At 38.0% G+C, this 21,024-nt stretch overlaps 1 protein-coding gene across 12 annotated transcripts in view; it reads left to right on the top strand.

Moving 5' to 3' along the window:
- POGZ (pogo transposable element derived with ZNF domain) overlaps positions 1-21,024 on the top strand; it is a 62,569-nt gene that overhangs the window by 27,206 nt on the left and 14,339 nt on the right. For 10 of the 12 annotated variants that reach the window (XM_044005488.1, XM_044005489.1, XM_044005490.1 and 7 more), the window contains 2 exons: positions 14,057-14,232; positions 19,285-19,393. In XM_044005488.1, the coding sequence (XP_043861423.1) occupies positions 14,057-14,232; positions 19,285-19,393 (285 nt within the window). The remainder of the gene's footprint in view (positions 1-14,056; positions 14,233-19,284; positions 19,394-21,024) is intronic. The other 2 variants (XM_044005492.1, XM_044005485.1) reach the window with 1 other exon arrangement.

The raw sequence follows: 21,024 nt of genomic DNA, 5'->3' as shown, positions 1-21,024 counted from the left end.
TAGCAGTAAATGCTGCTTACAAACAGGTGTTTTTTTTTATTGTAAATGAGTGGCCAGACCAGTAAGAAAATAGCCCATGCACTTTTTTTGGGGGGGGGGTGGTGAGGCAATTGGGGTTAAGTGACTTACCCAGGGTCACACAGCTAGTAAGTTTTACGTGTCTGAGGCTGGATTTGAACTCAGGTCCTCCTGAATCCAGGGTCGGTGTTCTATCCACTGCGCCACCTAGCTGCCCCCCACAAAAATTTTTAAAGTATGTTAAGGCAGATTTACTGGAATTAAATCTTGTGATGTAGTCACATCACCAGCTCCTTGATCTCTCTGAGAGGTACAAGAACACAGTTACTGATTGTCATCCTTGAGTTTGTTCTTTGGGGGCCTTAACATAGCTTTAGGCCTGCTGTTGATTCCACCAGTGTAAGGGCCAAAAGCTGGCTTGCAGGTGCAGGAAGAAAGAAGTGGATAAAAGATGGAAGTTTTCTGGCATTCCCTTGTATAGCGAAACTACAGCTTTCCAGATGTTACTAATACTTTTTCTGACTTCTTAATCTCATTTTGGACTTTTCCACACCTTAATTTGTGGGGAGACAAGGTGTTATCTATAACTTCTCTTTCTAAATGTACACACTGAGATCTTTGAAGAGACACTCTTATTATTGGGGGGGGGGTCAATGAGAGTTAAGTGACTTGCCCAGGATCACACAGCTAGCAAGTGTTAAGTGTCTGAGGCTGGATTTGAACTCAGGTCCTCCTGAATCTAGGACCAGTGCTATATGGGCTGCGCCACTTAGCTGCCCCTGAAGAGACACTCTTAATCTGCTCCCTGACCCAAGGCATCAGGGAATTCTCTCCAGAGCAATCCATTCAAAAAGCATTAAGCATCTCCATGCCAAGTACTGTGCTAGACACAAACACAAAAATGAAATATTCCTTGCCTTTGAGGAGCTGGCATTTTACCAGGAAACTCTGTGTGTGTGCGCACGCGCACGCACACACAGAATACAAAATAATTTGGGGGAGGTCCTACAAGATGGGAGAATCAAGAAAGATTTCATGTAGCAGGCAACATTTGAGTTTTAAGGAAACCATGGTTTCTAAAAGGCAAAAGTGAGGAAAGGACAGTGTTATAAGCATGTGTGGCAACCATTTTGAAGACATGGAAATGGGTGATGATGGAGTATTGTGAGTGAGGAGTGATAAGAAAGCCAATCTAGCTGAACCCTGGAATGAAGGAGATTTTTTGTTTTTTTTGTTTTGTTTTTGGTGAGGCAATTGGGGTTAAGTAACTTGCCCAGGGTCACACAGCTAGTAAGTGTTAAGTGTCTAAGGCTGGATTTGAACTCAGATCCTCCTGAATCCAGGGCCAGTGCTCTATCCACTGCGCCACCCAGCTGCCCTGAGATTTTTTTTTAAATAAAATTTTATTTGCCAATATATCTCTTCTTTGTCTTCCTAGAGAGCAGTCCTTTATATCAAAGAATTTAAAAGAGAGAAAAACAGTTCAACAAAATTAACTAGTAGAAAAGTATGATATATGTAGTGTTCCACATCTGAAGTTCCCTATGTTTGCAAAGAAGTGAGAGGAGATGCCTTCTCATGTCTTCCTTGGATGCAGTCTTGGTTATTATAATTGTACAGCATTTAGTTTTAATTGTTCTGCTTTTCTTATTCTTTCCATCTAGATTGGCATAGCCATTGTCTCTTTTCCTGGTTCTTAATTCCCTTTGAATTAATGTATGCAAGTCTTAGGGAAGTTTATATTTGATCCTAGAGATAATTAGGGAGCCATTGGAGTTTATTGAGTCAGGTAGTGACATGGTCAAACTTGTGCTTAAGGAAAATCATTTTGGCAAAGGATGGATTGGAGGAAGGAGAGGCTTGAAACAGGAAGACCAAATAGGACGTTCTTGCTAAAGTCCAGATGAGAAGAAATGTGATGTGAGGGTCCAAACTAACATAGTGACCATGAGTAGACAGATGGATGCAAGAGGCATTTTGGAGAGCAAGGACAAGATTTAGCAACTGAATGTATATGTAAAAGGAATGGTCAAGTTACAGCACTGAAGTCATGAGAACCTGGTTAACTAGGAGAACTGTGGTGTCCTTGAAAGCAATAGGTATGTTTGGAAGTGGGGTAGATTTCTAGTTAGGTTATGGTGAGTTTGAAACTCTTACAGTGTATCCAGTTTGAAATGTCTAATAGGAACTTCATGATTTGTGACTGGAGCTTTTAAGGAGAAATTAGGTTTCATATATAGAGGTAAGCATCATCTCTATAGAGATGATAATTAAATTCATGGGAACCAATGAGGTCACCAAGTGAAAAAGTAGAGAAAAAAATGGAAGAGGTCCTAGGCAGGGCCTTGGGTTGTACCCATAGTTACAAAGCAGGCTGAGAAGGGGCAATCAGACAGGAGGAAGAACCAGGGCAGAGCAATGTCACAAAAACCCAGCAAGAAGAGAGCACCCAGGAGGAAAACATGGTCAATAGTGCCGTGCTGTAGAAAATTGAGGAAAGATGAAGCTAATCAATAGATGTCTTTGGGCTGGTAAATCTTACAGACAAGCAAGCCCCTTTAACTGTTAAGAAAGAAAGGCTAAGATGAACAAAAAAGCTGAATTTTGCTACTCCTCTATCCTAATTTTTTCAAAAAGTTTCCTGACAGATATTTCATATGAAAACTTAGTTTTCAAGAATGCATTGATTATTACCTAAATTAATTAAAAAAAAAAAAGAATTCATTGGTCTAAATTTTCAAAGAATCTAGTTGTCTTTTTCAGTAATCTCTAGTAAAGCCTGCTTTTAATCAGAAGAACCTCTTAAGAAATTTGTTTCCCCTACTTCAGGACTAACTTACTTTAGCTAAAAAAGCATAGAATTTCCCTCAAAGCTGGGGAGAGCAAAAAGGGAAGGCAGGCCCAGAGATTCTCTTAAGGGTGTGGAAGGTGGGAAGGTGGGGTGTAGGTGGGTAGGTGTGGGTTTTGATCAGGGAGCATCTTCCTAGAAGGAAATATTTTTGCTTGTATTATTTTTTTGTTTGTTTTTGGTGAGGCAATGGGGGTTAAGTGACTTGCCCGGGGTCACACAGCTAGTAAGTGTCAAGTGTCTGAGGTCGGATTTGAACTCAGGTCCTCCTGAATCCAGAGCCGGTGCTTTATCCAGTGCGCCACCTAGCTGTCCCTCCTTGTATTGTTAGTTGGAAGACAGGGTAAAAACAATTTTTAATTCCATGCAGTGTATGTATTTTTATGTATCTATAGATAGGCTATATTTTGGCAGTCTGTACCATTGTCAGTTTATTGCAAATTATAATTATGGATTGGAGATTTTCTTGTTGGACAGGGGATAAGAGGGGAGGAGATAGCTGAGAATGTAATAAGAGAAAGAAAAAAAGTATCTATTCCTGCTCATTTATTCAAATAATTACATTTTGTTGTTCAGTCACATCTTCCTCTTTGTGATCCCATTTGGTGTTTTCTTAGCAAAGATATTGGAGTGGTTTGCTATTTTCTTCTTCAACTTATTTTATAGAAAAGGAAACTGAGGTAGACAGGGTTAAATGACTTGTCCAGGGACACACAGCTAGTAAGTGTCTAAGGCCAGATTTGAACTTAGGAAAATGAAATCTTCCTGCTTCCAGCCCTGGCACTCTATCCACTGTGCCACTTAGCTGCAGGAGTAGCTAAACGAATTAATGATATATGATTGTGATGGAATATAAAATTGTTGGACTGTAAGAAATGATGAAGGAAATGGTTTCAAAGAAACCTGGGAATACTTGTATGGATTAGTGAAGAGGGAAGTAAGCAGAATTAGTAAAACAGTAACAATGATACTGTAAAGGCAAACAACTATGGAAGATGTAAGACCTCTGATCAATGTAAACCCAAAATCCCAGCTACTGGGGCAAGAACTCAACTATTTGACAAAAACTGTTAGGGGGAAAAAAACTGTTGGGAAACCCAGAAAGCTATTTGACAAAAACTAGGTACAGAACAACTATAAGCTACCACAGAACAAGGCAAGCTCCAAATGGTACATAAAGGGTAATATCATAAATACATTAGAGGAAGAAATTACTGTCAGATCTATGGATATGGGAAAACTTCATGTCCAAAAAAGAGATAAGGAATGTTTATAGGAGGTAAAATGGGCAATTTTGATTACATAAAATTTAAGTTTCCATACAAACAAAACCAGTGCAACTAAAATTAGAAAAAAAGCAAAAAATTGGGAGGAAAACTTTGCAGCAAGTTTTTCTAATAAAGGTCTCATTTCTAAGATAGATACTTACTAGCTGTGTGACCCTGGGCAAGTCAGTTAACCCTCATTGCCCTGCAAAAAAAAATAAATAAAAAGAGCTGCACATAATAGAAATTTGCAGTTTTCCAAGAATAAGCCATTCCTCAATTGACAAATAAATGAGCAAAGGATATGAAAAAGGATGTTTACAGAGGAAGAAATGTACATTAAAGCAACTATCAGGGTACCACCTCAGATCCATCAGATTAGCAAAATTGACAAAAAGAGGAAAATGGAATTCTAGGAAGGGCAGTGGGATAATAGATAGCTTAATAAACTGTTGGAGCGGGCAGCTAGATGGCGCAGTGGTTAAAGCACGGGCCCTGGATTCAGAAGTACCTGAGTTCAAATGCGGCCTCAGACACTTGACACTTACTAGCTGTGTGACCCTGGGCAAGTCACTTAACCCTCCTTGCCTGCAAAAAAAAAGAAGAAAAAAGAAAAAATAAATAAACTGTTGGAGCTGTGAACTTGTCCAACTATTCTGGAAAACAATTTGGAACTATGCCCAAAAAGCTATTAAATTGTCCATACTCTTTGACCCAGTAATACCTCTACTGGATCTATATCCCAAAAAGATCTTAGAAAGAGGGAAAGGACCCATGCATACAAAAATATTTATAATGGCTCCTTGTTGTGGTAGCAAAGAGTCAGAAACTGAGGAGATTGCCATCAATTTGGGAATTGAACAAATTATGGTATATGAATGTGATGGAATTACTACTATGCTGTAAGAAGGGGATGGTTTCAGAAAAACATGAGATGTATAAACTGATGCAAAGTGAAATGAGTAGAACTAGGACAATAATTTATACGATAACAACAATATTATAAAGATAACTCTGAAAGACCTGAAAACCAGTCACAATTACAGAGGACTTGTGGTGGAACATGCTACCTTTTGGATATTGCTAATGTTGGGATTTGTTTTATGTAGTGGATTTTGTTTTTCTTTCTTTCTCAATGGATAGAGGATGGGAAGATAGGAGGGAGAAAATTTGGAGGTGAAAATAAAATTGAATTACAAAACAAAACCAAACCCTCATCATTGCAATGACTGCCATGATTCCAGAGGACTCATGACAAAACGTGGTTCCCATCTCCATACAGAGGTGGTAGACCCAGGGTTCAGAAGGAGATATGTATCTTTAAGATGTGGCTAATATGGGAATTCGTTTGTCTTCACTATGAATATTTGGCACAAGGGTTTAGTTTTTCCTTTTGAGATGGGGCAGAGGAGGGAAGTGGAAGGAGAGAGACTTTTAATTGAAAAAAGTTAAATTTTTTTAAAAGGACATGCAAGTTTTGCTTGAATACTTTTGATGATGAACCCATTGGATTCTGTGGCCGACCATTTCACTCTTTAATAGCTTTAATTATTAGAAAACTTTCCATACTGTACAGCAAATGCAATCTATAACTCTTCTTTTCTCTGGGCTTAACATCCCAAGTTTCTTCAACCAGTCTTTATGGCTCTTGATTTTCTTGGTCACTCTCCCCTTTGCTCTCTTGCAACTGTCCTTCCTATAATGTGGTTCTCTGACCTGAGAACAATGCTGTAGATGAGGGCCAACCAGTTCCACATATAGTGTACTATCACTTTCTTAGTTCTCAACACTTGGCATCTCTTAGTACAACCCCAAACAGCATGAGCTTTTTTGCTTCTGTCTGTCAGCAAGCATAGTAGGCACTTTGTAAATGTTTGTTGCTTGTTAACCATCCTGAAATCATGAAAGTTTCCCCACCAGGGAATGTGTGAAAGGTGGGATTAAAAGGAGGCTAGATCTCCCAGTCATAGGTGAGTGATAGCACCTCAAAAACAAAAAAACCAAACCCTACCATATACAAGAATTTCACAAAGTGAAATTAATTTAAACAAACCCAGATTCTTATTTTTTCATATGAACTGTTATTGAACCACACTTCAGACTTGTATTTATTTATTTATTTATTTTTGGGTGAGGCAGTTGGGGTTAAGTGACTTGCCCAGGGTCACACAGCTAGTAAGTGTTAAGTGTCTGAGGCCGGATTTGAACTCAGGTACTCCTGACTCCAAGGCCGGTGCTCTATCCACTGCACCACCTAGCTGCCCCTCAGACTTGTATTTTTAAGTTGTTCTTCTGAATTCCCAATTGTAAGCCTTTGAAAATAGCTCTACTAAATCTCACCTTACTAGATTTAGGCCCAGTATTCTTGCCTGTGAATCTTTTTGGTCCCAGATTTGACCATTAGCATGTTAGCTATCCCTCCTAGCTTTTGGGCCCTCTGCAGAATAGATAAGCTCACCTACCATTTCTTCCTTTATTTAAATCATTAAGAAAATGTTAGACAGCACAGATCCCTCTAGAGACCTTCTAAAGCACCAGCTTGAAGCTCAGCCATTGGTGACTCCATTTGGAAACCAACAGTTCCAAATTTGCCTAACTGTGCTGTTGTCTAGTCCAGGTTTCTTAAATTTTTTCCACTCGAGACCCCTTTTCACCTAAGAAATTTGTGCAACCTTGGGTATATAGGTATGTAAAACAGGTATTACACTGCTGCCAGATTATTTATGACCCCCCCCCACACACACACACCCATTCAGCAATTCAACCCCGAATGGGTTCAAGACCACAGTTTAAGAAGCCAAAGTCTAGCCAATAACCTCTCTGTCTCTTCCACAAGAATAAGGATAGACAAGTGCTTGGTTAAAATATAGTGCAACATCTTTCTGACCTGTTGTTTTTTGAGGAGGAGGAAGAAGGGGTTATTTTGAACATAGACACCAACAAAAGTGTTTCTATACATGGCAGAATACAAAAAGAAGATTCCATATGAAAATGTAAGTCTCCATTTCATTAGAGGGTGGGGGAGGGGGAATAAGCCTTTGTTAAGCCTCAATTTAAAAATATTTTCTCTTTGATCTTCATAACAGTCCTGTGAGGTAAGTGCTGTTGTTATCCCTATTTTACAGTTGAGGAAACTGAGGCTGCAAGAGATTAAGTGACTTCCCCAGTGTCACGAAGCTATTGATTGTTTGAAGCAAGATTTGAACATACAGCTTACTGATTCTAGACCCAGCACAGTATCCACAGGGCACCTAACTGCACCATACTGTTTGCTTTTTAAAAATATATAATAAATTCAGCACAGGATTTTAAAAACTTGTGCTTGTCAGTGCTACCTCCTGAATTTCCTTCTGTTCTCTTCTATTTTAAAATGGCTTATTCAGAGCTTGCTTGCCCCCTCTTTCTCTTTCTCTCTCTCTCTCTCTCTCTCACACACACACACACACACACACACACACCCCTCTATCCAACTAACTGAGAAAGAAAGGAGAAAAAACAATCTTTGTAACAAATAAGTATAGTCAAGGAAAATGAATCCACACAGTGACCATGTTCAAAAAATTATTTTCTGCATCTTCTGCTAAACTGTCACATGTTTCTGAGCGAAGTCTTTCAAAATTGTTTTTCTTGATAGTTTCTCTTGTTGTAGAAACTGTTCTTCTGGTTTTGTACTGCACACTTCACTTTGTGTCATTTCATACTACCCAGGATTCTCTGGCATCTTTCTTGTCAAAAAAATTTTTTTTTTTTTTTTTGCAGGGCAATGAGGGTTAAGTGATTTGCCCAGGGTCACACAGCTAGTAAGTGTCAAGTGTCTGAGATCAGATTTGAACTCAGGTTCTCCTGAATTCAGAGCCAGTGCTCTATCCACTGTGCCACCTAGCTGCCCCTTTCTTGTCAATTATTATAGGTCTTATAATTCTTTTTTTTTTTCAAATCTGAAAATTATTTTATTTTATTTTTTACAAGTGTTCAGGAAGTTTTAGGGGGAGCCATGACTAAGAATTTGGTCACCACCGGGCAAAGGATAGGCCTTATAATTCTTAAAAAATTATTCCATTCACAATTATTTGTGCCATTTCCTGATTGTCTAAGGGGTAATCTAATGCATTATCTTAGTCTAGTTCTTTTATTTTCCCTCCCCCTTTTAATTCCATCTTCAGTATAAGGAAGTTTATTTTGTATGTGACTTGTCTCCCACTTAACTTCCACTTGATTCTCTTTAATTTTTGTTGGTACCTTTTGTTTTTACATTACCTAAAATTTCTCCAAGTATCCTTCTCCCCTACCTTCTTAGAGAGCTATCTTCTATAAGGTAATTTTTTTTTTAGAGAAAGGAAAAATACAGGCAGCTAGGTGGCGCAGTGGATAAAGCACCAGCCCTGGATTCAGGAGGACCTGAGTTCAAATTTGATCTCAGACACTTGACACTTACTAGCTGTGTGACCCTGGGCAAGTCACTGAACCCTCATTGCCCTGCCCAAAAAGAAAGAAAGAAAGAAGAAAAGAAAGGAAAAATAATCTGCAAAACTGATCAACACGTAAAAAAAAAATTCAGTGATTCACACCCCTGTGTCCTTCTGGCTAACTTGTGCAGCTTTGTGGTAGAAGTTATTTCCAGGGGCAGCTAGGTGGTGCAGTAGATAGAGCACCGGCCCTGGATTCAGGAGTACCTGAGTTCAAATCTGGCCTCAGACACTTAACACTTATTAGCTGTGTGACCCTGGGCAAGTCACTTAACCCCAGTTGCCTCACCAAAAAAAAAAGAAGTTACTTCCTATGGTTTTTTTCCTAAATCTGTTGATCATTATTAGTCTGGTGAAAACTTCAGGTTTGTTTTACCGGAATAGGTATGTAAGAGAGAACAGTCTGCCATCCCATTCAGGCAACCATCTTGGCCTCTTCCAGATGAAGCTCTGGAGGCTCTTTCTGATCACTACTTCTTTTCCACATGTTCACTAACCATCTTTTAAATAATAGGTTTAAGTATTTTTCCAGGAATTGAAGTCAAGCTCACTAATTTACAGACTTTTTACTTTATTCCCCATCTTGAAATTTGGGACATTTTTAATCCTGTTCTACCTTTGCCATTTTTCACCATCATTTAGATATCACTGTCTCAACGGTCAGTCACATCTGCCAGTTCCTTCACTAGCCTGGCATGTTGTATATTTTGTAATCATCAACAATTGCTAAGTGCTTTCTTACTTCTTTCCTTGCTCATCTTAGAGAATAGCTCCCTGTTAACCTTTTTTTTTTTTCCTGGCTATTATTCTTGGAAATATATAGAGGAAAGTAGAAAAAGAAGAACCCAAAATTTCTAGCTCCACCTTTTCTCTGTCATTTTTTTTTTTGTCTTCTACACCTCTAAGCAGTGGTCCCATTACTTCTTTGAACTACCTCTTTTATTTAGCATAGCTTTTATTTAAAAAAAATTTTTTTTAATTATGAAAATATTTCATTATTTTCCAGTTACATGTAGAGAGTTTTCAACATTTGTTTTTATAAGATTTCTAGTTTCAAATTTTTTCCCTCCCTCCCCAAGACAGCAAGTAATCTGATATAGGTTATATATGTACAGTAACATTAAACATATTTCTGCATTAGTCATGTTATAAGAGAAGAATCAGAGCAAAAAGGAAAAACCTCAAAAAAGAAAAACAACAGCACCAAAACCAAAAGAAATAGTATGATTCAATCTGCATGCATATTCCACATACTTTTTTTTTTTTAACCTGGATTTGGAGAGCCTTTTCCATCATTGAGTCCTTTGGAACTATCTTGGACCATTGTATTGCTGAGAAGAATCAAGTCTATCACAGTTGATCAACACATAATGTTGATACTGTGTACCATGTTCTCCTGGTTCTGCTCATCTTACTCATCATCAGTTCATGCAAATCCTTCCAGGTTTCTCTGAAATCTGCCTGCTCATCGTTTCTTACAGCACAATAGAATTCCATTACATTCATATACCACAACTTGTTCAGCCATTCCTCAATTTATGGGCATCCCCTTAATTTCCAATTCTGTGCCACTACAAAAAGAGCAACTATAAATATTTTTGTACACGTGGGTTCTTTTCCCCAGCATAGCGTTCTCCCCCGCCCAGGACAATGGGGGTTAAGTGACTTGCCTAGGGTCACACAGCTAATAAGTGTCAAGTGTCTGAGGCTGGATTTGAACTCAGGTCCACCTGAATCCAGGGCTGGTGCTTTATCCACTGCACCACTTAGCTGCCCACCTAGCATAGCTTTTAAAAAAATACCTTATTAACTTTAGTTTTTCTCACCAGCCTCAGATCTTTTGGAGTTTTAGCTTTTTTGACACCATTTTAGGACCATGCTCTGCTTTGTATTCATCCTCTTACTTGCCCTTGCTTCTATCTTCTGTGCACATCTTCTTAAACTCAGGTTGGTCTGAGTTAGTTCCCTGTAGATATACATTAGTCTCTTTAGACAAGTATCCCTTTTCTTTCTCATCAGGATTATTTTTCTTTGTCTTCAGAATTTAATTTTTGAGAGTTTCTCATCCTTCCTGGACTGACCTCCTTAAATAATTTTTTTTTTTTTTTTTATTGAGGCAGCTAGTAAGTGTTAAGTGTCTGAAGCCGGATTTGAACTCAGGTACTCCTGACTCTAGGGCCGGTGTTTTATCCACTGTGCCACCTAGCTGCCCCAATAATTTTAACTTATGGGAATCTTACCTATCTTTTTGTTGTTGTTGTTGTTGGACCTTTGCAAATCTGTTCTTTCAAATTATAGGGTACTTCTAAAACTATTCTTGATATTGTTCTCTTCTGTTGATATATTCTAAGAATTTACCAGGTCTCAATGGTTGATATCAGTTTAAGGACTCAAATTCACCTTCCTTGTTCCCTCTCCTCCTGTTCTTGTATAGTTTTTGATTTGTAATGCTCACATGATATATATATATATATATATATATATATATATATATATATATATATCTTATTGTTTTATATTGTAGCTATTTGTTGTAACCGTAACTCAGTAAATATTTGTTGAATAAGTCCAAGAGACACTGTGAAAAAAGAATTGATAGGACTCGGTGACTGGGTTTATAACTTTCAAATCCATGTGAATGGGTAACAACTATTAAAAAACAGTGTAGTGGGGCAGCTAGGTGGCAAAGTGGATAAAACACCGACCCTGGATTCAGGAGTACTTGAGTTCAAATCCAGCCTCAGATACTTGATACTTACTAGCTGTGTGACCCTGGGCAAGTCACTTAACCCCCATTGCCCTGCAAAGAAAACCCAAAACAAAAAACAGTGTAGTACTAAATTCTCCATTTCCATTGAGGATAAAACTAGATGGAGTAGGCTTGAATTGGAGAAGGCAAGATCGGGTTATATAACTAGAGCAGGTAGACCAGAGAAATGTAAGAACCTTTTTCTCTTGCAGATTGTTAAACTGAGGAAGCACATGGAATGTCACCCACCACCTGCAGGACAAACAGTGTGTTAACTAATCTCTTAAGCCCTAGGATTCTGTCATTTTCACATGCTCCATGCTGAGTGTCTGGTTGGAGGGCCTTGCCTTCTTAGAGCAGAGTTTCAATGGAAAGTCAAATTGTCTCTCTACTTGTTCACCTAAATATTTTCAGTTTGCTTAAGGCTGGACTCTGGAAAATGTAATCTGCAGCTAGAAATTTATTTTTCCTCTCTGCCGTTCTTAGAAAATGTACTTTGTGTTGGCTCATTTATGATTCCATTCATGTGGGTGTTCTCTCCACTAGCTCTAATTATGACCCTTCATACCTCTATCTGTGTGACTGTTCCATGTTTTATTGTAAGTTCTTCCATCTTGAAAGTACTGGTGTGCCATGCCAGTCGTCCACCAATTGTTTCTCTATCACTGTGTTATTGATATGCTTACTTTTCTATTGCATTTCTCCTTGATTGTGTGTATTTAATTTTATTTCTTAAGTGGAGTAACACCCCCCCCCCCCATGATACCCAAAACACTACCAGAAGTCTAGATATGGATGTAAGAAAACTAGTTTCAAGAACATTTGAGGGGGTGGCTAGGTGGCGCAGTGGATAAAGCACCGTCCCTGGATTCAGGGGTACCTGAGTTCAAATCCGGCCTCAGACACTTGACACTTACTAGCTGTGTGACCCTGGGCAAGTCACTTAACCCCCGTTGCCCCGCAAACAAAACAAAACAAAACAAAACAAAACAAAAACAAAAGAACATTCGAAGAGCTTTAGTTTTTCTATAGTCACAACTCTATTGAAATGCCTAGAGTCCCACATGTAGTAAAATAAAATGCTTATTATATGCGATGATTTCTATGGAGTAGTTCTGACTTTTGGTTTCCAGATTAACTCTACAATCTTTTCTGAAGAGTGGCTGATTTATCTACTTAATCCTCAGGTTCATAAATACAATAGAACATTGCCTCCAGTGTTAATAAAACTGCCTCTTTCGTATTTGAGTCCAGTGAAGAATAATTGCCTTAATATAGGCTGTTGCACCTGTTTCAATTTGCAGACTTCTGAGAATTCAAGGATTAGTGATTTCATCTGGGCCCTAAGAGATAGTCTTCATGAACTGCTGTGACCAGAAAGAAAATACCTGGTGGCCAGCCTTCTGGTGATGCCTCTCTGCACTTATGGGCTCAGATGACAGACACTCAGCCCAAAGCTGGAGCCCCTACTCAGAGCCTTTCCAGCTGGTAGAATCAGCCAGAACTTGTGCTCTGATACAATAAACAGTTGCCATGATGCGTAAAACTAAAGGATTTCTTAAATTTGAAGATTTTTAATGATTTCACATAAGAAGTAAAAGTATGAACATTAATTACTGTTTTGTTACTAACTTTTGCAGAAGTTGATAGTAACATAGAATGATTTTAATATAACTAATAGAGTGAGGGATATACTAGGGGTAGAAAAAGACTTCAGTTTGAATCCTATCACTTCTACATGTGTGCTCCCTCAGGTGGCTTTAGCTTTCTCATCTGTAAAAATTGGATAATCACAGCACCTACCTCACAGGGCTGTTGTTGTGGATCAGATGAGACCAGCTAATCAATCCGTAGGCATTTATTAAATGTCTGTTATATGCTTGGCCTTATGATAAAGAACTGGAGATAAAAGTACAAATAATAAAACTACCTACTCCCAAGGCATGTATAGCACTTGACAAATTTCAAAGTGCTATATAACTATGAGCTATTATTTTAAATTTTAATTTATACCTTTTATTTTCAGATTACCTGCTTTTTTCAATCTATTCATTCCTTTCCCATCTCCCTGAGAGTTATCGTTTATACCAAAGAATTTTTTAAAAAGAAAAATTGTTTTAATAAAACTAACCAATACATTATCCAAGTCCAACATTATAAGTAGTGTTCCATGCCCTTAGAACTTGACCTCTAAAAAAGGGAAGAGAATTACATTGTGATCTGTTATTACTAATTTATCTTCATTATAAGAGGCATGGGTAAGTGGTGTCAGTGAGAATCCTCCCCAGTCCCTGTTTTGCTTTATTGATTGTCAGGGCTTTTAAAATCTATTTTGGGGGCAGCTAGGTGGCGCAGTGGATAGAGCACTGGCCCTGAATTCAGGAGGAACTGAGTTTAAATCCGGCCTCAGACACTTAACACTTACTAGCTGTGTGTGTGACCCTGGGCAAGTCATTTAACCCCAATTGCCTCACCCCCCCAAAAATAAATCTATTTTGGATCACACTTCCATTTTGATGACATAGAATTTTTCTTCCCCTACATGAACAATCAAATTGAAATGGTAACTGTCATCATCTCTAAAGGACCTAGTACCTATGTGAGACCATGGTATTTCCCATGGCATTGATGTGTATGAAGAAACTTAAGGAGTTTGCCATTTTTCTTATACACACACCCCCCCCCCATCTCTTTTCCTTTAATGTTTTAGCAGGCAATCCTTTGGTTCAGCAAGGTGGACAGCCACTTATCCTGACACAGAATCCAGCCTCGGGTCTGAGCACCATGGTCACTCAACCAGTATTGAGGCCTGTCCAGGTCATGCAGAATGCCAACCATGTTACTAATTCCCCTGTGACCTCGCAACCCATATTCATCACTACACAGGTAAATGGGGCCTTGATGTTTCACTGATTTGGTAAAGGAGTGGGGGGAAAAGTTCTTAGCCATATTAGGAATATATTTCAGTCTGAATCCTTGGTGTCTAGAGGAAGGATGATCAGCAAAATGTGACCCACGGAGAAAATCTGGCCTTGCCAATCTGTTTTTGTGTGGCCTTGAGTTTAAAATGGTTTTCACATTTTTAAATAGTTGAAAAAACTCAAAAGTAATATTTCTTGATGTGAAAAATAAGTTAAAATTCAAATTTCAGTGTCTGTAAATAAAGTTTTATTGGAAGATAAACCATATTCATTAGTTTGTTTATTGCCTGTGGCTGCTTTTGTGCTATAGAGTTGAGGGTAGTTGTAACAGATCAGGTATAGCACTTTTGTTACCTTGTACTGGTGCTCAGCACTCTACAAATTGCAGTGATGCAGTTATTACTTAGAAGGGCCACTTGTATTCACAGCAGATAGAGCACCGGCCCTGGAGTCAGGAGGACCTGAGTTCAAATCCGGCCTCAGACACTTGATACTTACTAACTGTGTGATCCTGGGCAAGTCACTTAGCCCCAATTGCCTCACCAAAAAAAAAAAAAAGGGGGCCACTTGTATTGATATATCATGGCATTTTATTTGTTTATTATTTTTATTACCAGTACATATCCATCTTATCAAAACAAGGAAAGTGGTCTTTGAATGTCATGCTTTTAAGGCACATGTGGATTATTTTGTTATTGAATTAGATAGCAAAGCACTGTGTTTATTAGACAGTGGCATTGTAGCTGTGCTAAAAGAATACAATGGCCATCAACATTACCAGAGTGAGCACATATCACATTATTTGCAACTCACAGGAAAGCAACAGTCAGAAAAAAATTATAAAATGGAAAATGGAATATCTCATCACAGCAGAATTTCTTGACAAAAATAAAACATGAAATTGAGGCTGCAACCAAAATAAGTTTCCAAATGGCTCATTTGTTAGCCAAGTAAGAAAAGCCATTTGCTGATGATGAGTTAATTAAATCATGTTTGATTGCAACCAAAGAAATGTGTACAAAGAAAATAAACTTGTTTAAGACTATTAAGACTTTCTGTGAGAACAAAAAGAAGAGTCGAAAACATTGGGAGCAACATCACTAATCAATTACAAAACAAGGCAAAAGATTTTGAGTGGTTTTCCTTGGCTGTTGATGTTACCAATACTGGTCAGTTGTTCATATTCAAGGAGTCACTGGTGAGTCTAAAGTGATTGAAGAATTGGCTTCTGTACAGTCTTCATGAACCCAGCTACAAGGAAGAATATTTTCAAAGAAGTTCAGAAAATTCAAATTCAGTACAACCTGAACTGGAATCTGCTAAGATGTGTTACAGTGATGGTGGTAATGTGTGGAGCAGAAAAGGGCTTGGGTGGACAAATTTACAAAGCTTGTGAAAATGAAAGGTATTTACAAGCCTGTGGTTATTCATTGTGTTATTCATCAGCAAATACTTTGTGGAAAATATTTCAATCTATCATGTACTACTGAACCAGTACTGACACTGGTAAACTTCATTTGGTCTCATGGTTAACTGTTGTCAGTTCTATGAACTTTTGTCGCAAGTAGGAGCTGAGTATCCCAACTTGCCCTATCACTCAGTAGTTCACTTGCTTACCAATGGTAACGTTTCATCATGATCTTTTGAACTCAAGGCTAAAATCAAAATGTTTCTGAACAAGAACTGCCCTCAGTCATATTATTGAACACCAAATGACTGGGAAATGAGCTTTTGCTGCTGACTCGATAATGTTTCTTAATGAATTTAGCTTAAAATAATAAGGCAAAAACAGTGTTTATATACAAAACTTACAGAAAAAAATCAATTCGGAAACAACTGAAGTTGTTCAAATTACACATAATATCAAGCTGCTTTATACGTATTTATATCAGGGACAGCTACATGGTACAATGGGTAGAACACTGGTCCTGGAGCCAGAAAAAACGTGAGCTCAAATATGGCCTCACACACTTAGTAATCGTGTGACCCTTGGCACATCACTCAGCCTCTGTTGGTCTGTTTTGTCACCTATAAAATGGGATAGTGATGGTACCTTCCTCCCAGAGTTTTTATAAAGATCAGTGTAAAAAGCACTTAGTTATGTGCCTAACACATATTAAATGCTATAAAAATGTTAGTTGTGGTTGTTATTACTATTATTATTTTAATACTTGTCATGCTGTCAGAAATAAAAACAAGAAGCAAGATTTCCATTCTCACTCGAATTTCTAGCAAATCTATTTCCTGAGCTCAAACTACTGTGACGGGGTAAAACGGGTAAGAACTACTCTCTGAGCAGGGGGCCCCTGGTAATAATATTCTCGCACTACAGTTCCAGTAGTGTTTTTCTTACCTCAGTGCAGGTGCAAAAGAAATGTCCATATTTCATAATCCATTTAATACTGCAATTGAGGAGCAATATAATGACATGTTAAAGGTCAGAGATCAAGAGAAGAACCGCTTAATAGAATTCTATAAAAGCTTTCCAAGTTAGAATATGTTCAATTAAAATCATATAGTCAATGGATTGATGTCAGTATTATTTGGCATTACCTGTCTGTGAAAAGACATTTTCAAAGATGAAATACATATTACAGATCAGTATCAATGGATGAATATTTGCAGTTGATTTTGATGATAGGGAACATTAAACGTGGAACCCCAATTAAGTCAAATGCTGTTCTCCAAGAAAGAATTCCATTCTTCTCATTAAGTTGACTTGTATTGCTATTAGTATTGTATTTTTAATTTTATCCAAAAAGTATGGAAATTTGCTTTTTCTCTAGTTATAGAAGTACCTACATAATATCTTTGATTTTGCTCCTTGGCTTCATAGAAAAAGGTTCCCAACCCCTAATCTAAAGTCATGGGGATTTCTTCCATTTCTGCTATGCATTTGCAGTATTACTATTTTCTTATTTGAGATTGTCAGTGTATAGACAGCTTTGCAGAACATGATTGCTGCTTTGCCAGAGGTTAGCACACAAATTAGTGCCGAAGTTTGGATTAGAACCCGTTACTTGAGGCAAGTTAGGAGATGCCTGTCAAGTGAACATAACCTATGGAGATCTTTGGGGGAAAAGAAGCTTTTTTAAGTGTAGAGAGAGCTTGCTCTTGTTATTGATAACATGATGAGCTAAGGCAGAAAGTTGGCCTGGCTCAGGGGCAAAGTGAAGCTTCTCTTTACCATAGACTCTGAGGCTCCTTGAGTTACCAGTGTCTCAGTTGGAAATCTGCCAAAGGCTTATGGCCTTTGAAGTGGATTTTTCAAACAATTTCTAAGGTTTACAATTGTTGACCTGTTGAGTCATTCCTGTGATGGCTGTTCCCCTTCAGTTTTCCTTCTGTCAGCTATTACCTGTTTAAAGACTGAGCTAAGCCTTGGACCAAGCCTTCTATACTTGGGTTCTTCTATGGCAGGAATGAGACTTTTGCTTCTTCAAGTAATATGCCCAGGCTGACTTTGCTTATTAAGAATGCCCCCAGGGGGCAGCTAGGTGGCACAGTGGATAAAGCACTGGCCCTGGATTCAAGAGGACCTGAGTTCAAATCCGGCCTCAGACACTTGACACTAGCTGTGTGACCCTGAACAAGTCACTTAACCCCCGTTGCCCCACAAAAAAAAAAAAAGAATGCCCCCAAACTGTTCATCTCATTCATTAAAGTTTTTTTCCCATATGAAAATTTTATTATTTTCCAGTTACATGTAGAAATAGTTTTCAGCATTTGTTTTTTATAAGATTTCTAGTTTCAAATCTTTTTTCCCTCCCCAAGACAGTAAGTAATCTGATATAGGTTATATATGTACAATAACACTAAACATATTTCTGCATTAGTCATGTTATAAGAGAAGAATCAGAGCAAAAAGGAAAAAACCTCAAAAAAGAAAAACAACAACAACAACAAACAACAGAAATAGTATGGTTCAATCTGCATCCGTATTCCACAGTTCTTTTTTTTTTTCTGGATTTGGAGAGCCTTTTCCATCATGAGTTCTTTGGAACTATCTTGAACCATTGTATTGCTGAGAAGAATCAAGTCTGTCACAGTTGATCAACACATAATATTGTTGATACTGTGTACAATGCTCTCCTGGTTCTGCTCATCTCACTCAGCAGCAGTTCATGCAAATCCTTCCAGGTTTCTCTGAAATCTGCCTGCTCATCGTTTCTTGCAGCACAATAGTATTCCATCACATTCATGTTCCACAACTTGTTCAGCCATTCCTCAATTGATGGGCAACCCCTCAATTTCCAGTTCCTTGCCACCACAAAAAGAGCAGCTATAAATATTTTTGTACATGTGGGTCCTTTTCCCTTTTTTATGATCTCTGGGAAAAAGACCTAATGGTGGTATTACTGGGTCAAAGCACAACTTTATAGCCCTTTGGGTATAGTTCCAAACTGCTCTCCAGAATGGTTGGATCAGTTCACAGCTCCACCAACAATGCATTGGTGTTCCAATTTTTCCACAACTTCAACATTTGTTATTTTTCTTTTTTGTCATATTAGCCAATCTGATAGGTGTTAGGTGGTACCTCAGAGTTGTTTTAATTTGCATTTCTCTAATCAGTAGTGATTTAGAGCATTTTTTCATATGGCATTATATAGCTTTGATTTCTTCATCAGAAAACTGCCTGTTCATATCCTTTGACCATTTCTCAATTGAGGAATGACTTGGATTCTTATAAATTTGATTTAGTTCCTGATATATTTTAGAAATGAGGCCTTTATCAGAAGTACTGGCTATAAAAATTGTTTCCCAGCTTTCTGTTTCCCTTCTAATTTTGGATGCATTGCTTCTGTTTGTACAAAATCTTTTTAATTTAATGTAAAATTCTCCATTTTGCATTTCATTAAAAATTTCAACATCACATGGACCTCAGAACATGAAAGAGTCTGAGAAGTATGATTGGATCCAAATTTTATATGGTACCTAGCTTCTGATTCCTGGGCAATCTCTAATCCATATTGATTTGTATTCACATGTTAACTTTTGTTTTGCTTTTTAAATGCAGGGATTTCCTGTAAGGAATGTTCGGCCTGTGCAAAATGCAATGAATCAGGTTGGAATTGTGTTGAATGTACAGCAAGGCCAAACAGTTAGACCAATTACACTAGTCCCAGGTAAGGAAAAAATATTCAGTCACTTGAACTAAAATGATATCCAATAGAAGTTTTCATTTTTTGTTTTATGATTGCTCTAAGCTAATAAAAAAAAAAACCCAACCCTAATCATATGTTCTAAATGGTATCATGTATCTGATTGGTTGAAATTGTGAGAAATAATTATTAATAATTAATATCTTAGGGAACCCAGTTATTTCCCCTTCTTTCTTAGTCCTTTCTCCCTCTCCATCTCAAGGTCTTAATTCTCCTTGAAAGTAAAATTCATCTAGGTCAAACCAGACCCAAGCTTACCAAGCAAGGAGTCTTGGGTGGAGACAGATCCTTTTGTCTAGATAGCTCAAGGATGTTACTGATGAGATTAAACCACACCCACATTTTGTCCTGCTCAGCTTGAATGGAAGTCTACATTTTTTCTGTGATATCATCTTCCCCAAGAGTTGAGTGACCTGAGTCACATATCCCCAAACTTCATTTTAATATAACCCAGCTCCAATCATGTCAACCAATTGGATTTGGTTGCTATGTGATAGACCTCCTACAGTTGAAAGGGTATATGAACTGAGATCCCAGCACCATGAGGGGTCTTTGGTCTGAGAAATGGCCAGTAGACCTCCTTTCATTAATAACATGCCAGCCTATTAACAAAATTATTAAATTACCCAGAAATGATGTCTCTCAGATTTTTAATAATCTTCAAAAAATACATACTTTTAAAGATATTCTCAACTTTTGACTGGGAAGGTGGTTTAATTGCTTTGGATTCTTCTCAGATAACATGAGGCACTAAAATAGGATTTGCCCTTTCTGCTTTTTTGGGTTTTTTTTCACCTAATCATTTTCATCAATTCCTAGATTTTCAGTGCTCTAGGAACATTCAGTGAATCCTTGAATTCCATATTTTGTTCCTTGAAATACTTTTATAGATCTCTCCATTTATGGTGTTGGATTTTATAAAAACCTATCTTTGCCTGTGACTGGATTTGGCATGAATAAAATGAATTTCCTTCTCTTTGAAGTTAAAATTTAAGCTTGTCACTGACTAGATCATATTTCTTATAGGGTTAAGACTTCAGCCTGACCAACTTATCCTTCAGTCCTCTCCCCTTAGTAATAGATGTTACTCCAGTTCAGACAGGGCAGGTTGTTTTAACCATGGACTGTAAACTCTTCCCTAAAGTTTATTTCTCTTAGCTGGTCTCAGAGTCTTCAGGATCATCAATTTACGTTTTCTTAAGTTTCAGAATTATGGTATTGGAGGGGGCAGCTAGGTGGCACAGTGGATAAAGCTGCGGCCCTGGAGTCAGGAGTACCTGAGTTCAAATCCGGCCTCAGACACTTAACACTTACTAGCTGTGTGACCCTGGGCAAGTCACTTAACCCCAATTGCCTCACTAAAACAAAATGAAAACAAAAACAAAAAAAAGAATTATGGTATTGGAGCTGGAAGAGAGTTTAGAGATGCTCTAATTCATCTTTTTATTTTAGAGATGAGGGACCTGAGGCTCAGAAGGGTCACACAGCTGGCAAACAGTAGAACTGGCATTTATACCCACATTGTCTGACTCCTTTTTCTGCTATGCCATGGTTCCTTTCTTAATTCCTGGAGTTGCTTATGTGTTTTTCCTCTA

Source organism: Dromiciops gliroides, chromosome 4, assembly GCF_019393635.1.
Source record: "Dromiciops gliroides isolate mDroGli1 chromosome 4, mDroGli1.pri, whole genome shotgun sequence".
Taxonomy (NCBI): Eukaryota; Metazoa; Chordata; class Mammalia; order Microbiotheria; family Microbiotheriidae; genus Dromiciops; species Dromiciops gliroides.
The sequence above is the reverse complement of the archived record's forward strand: the minus strand, read 5'-3'. Positions and strand labels throughout refer to the sequence as shown.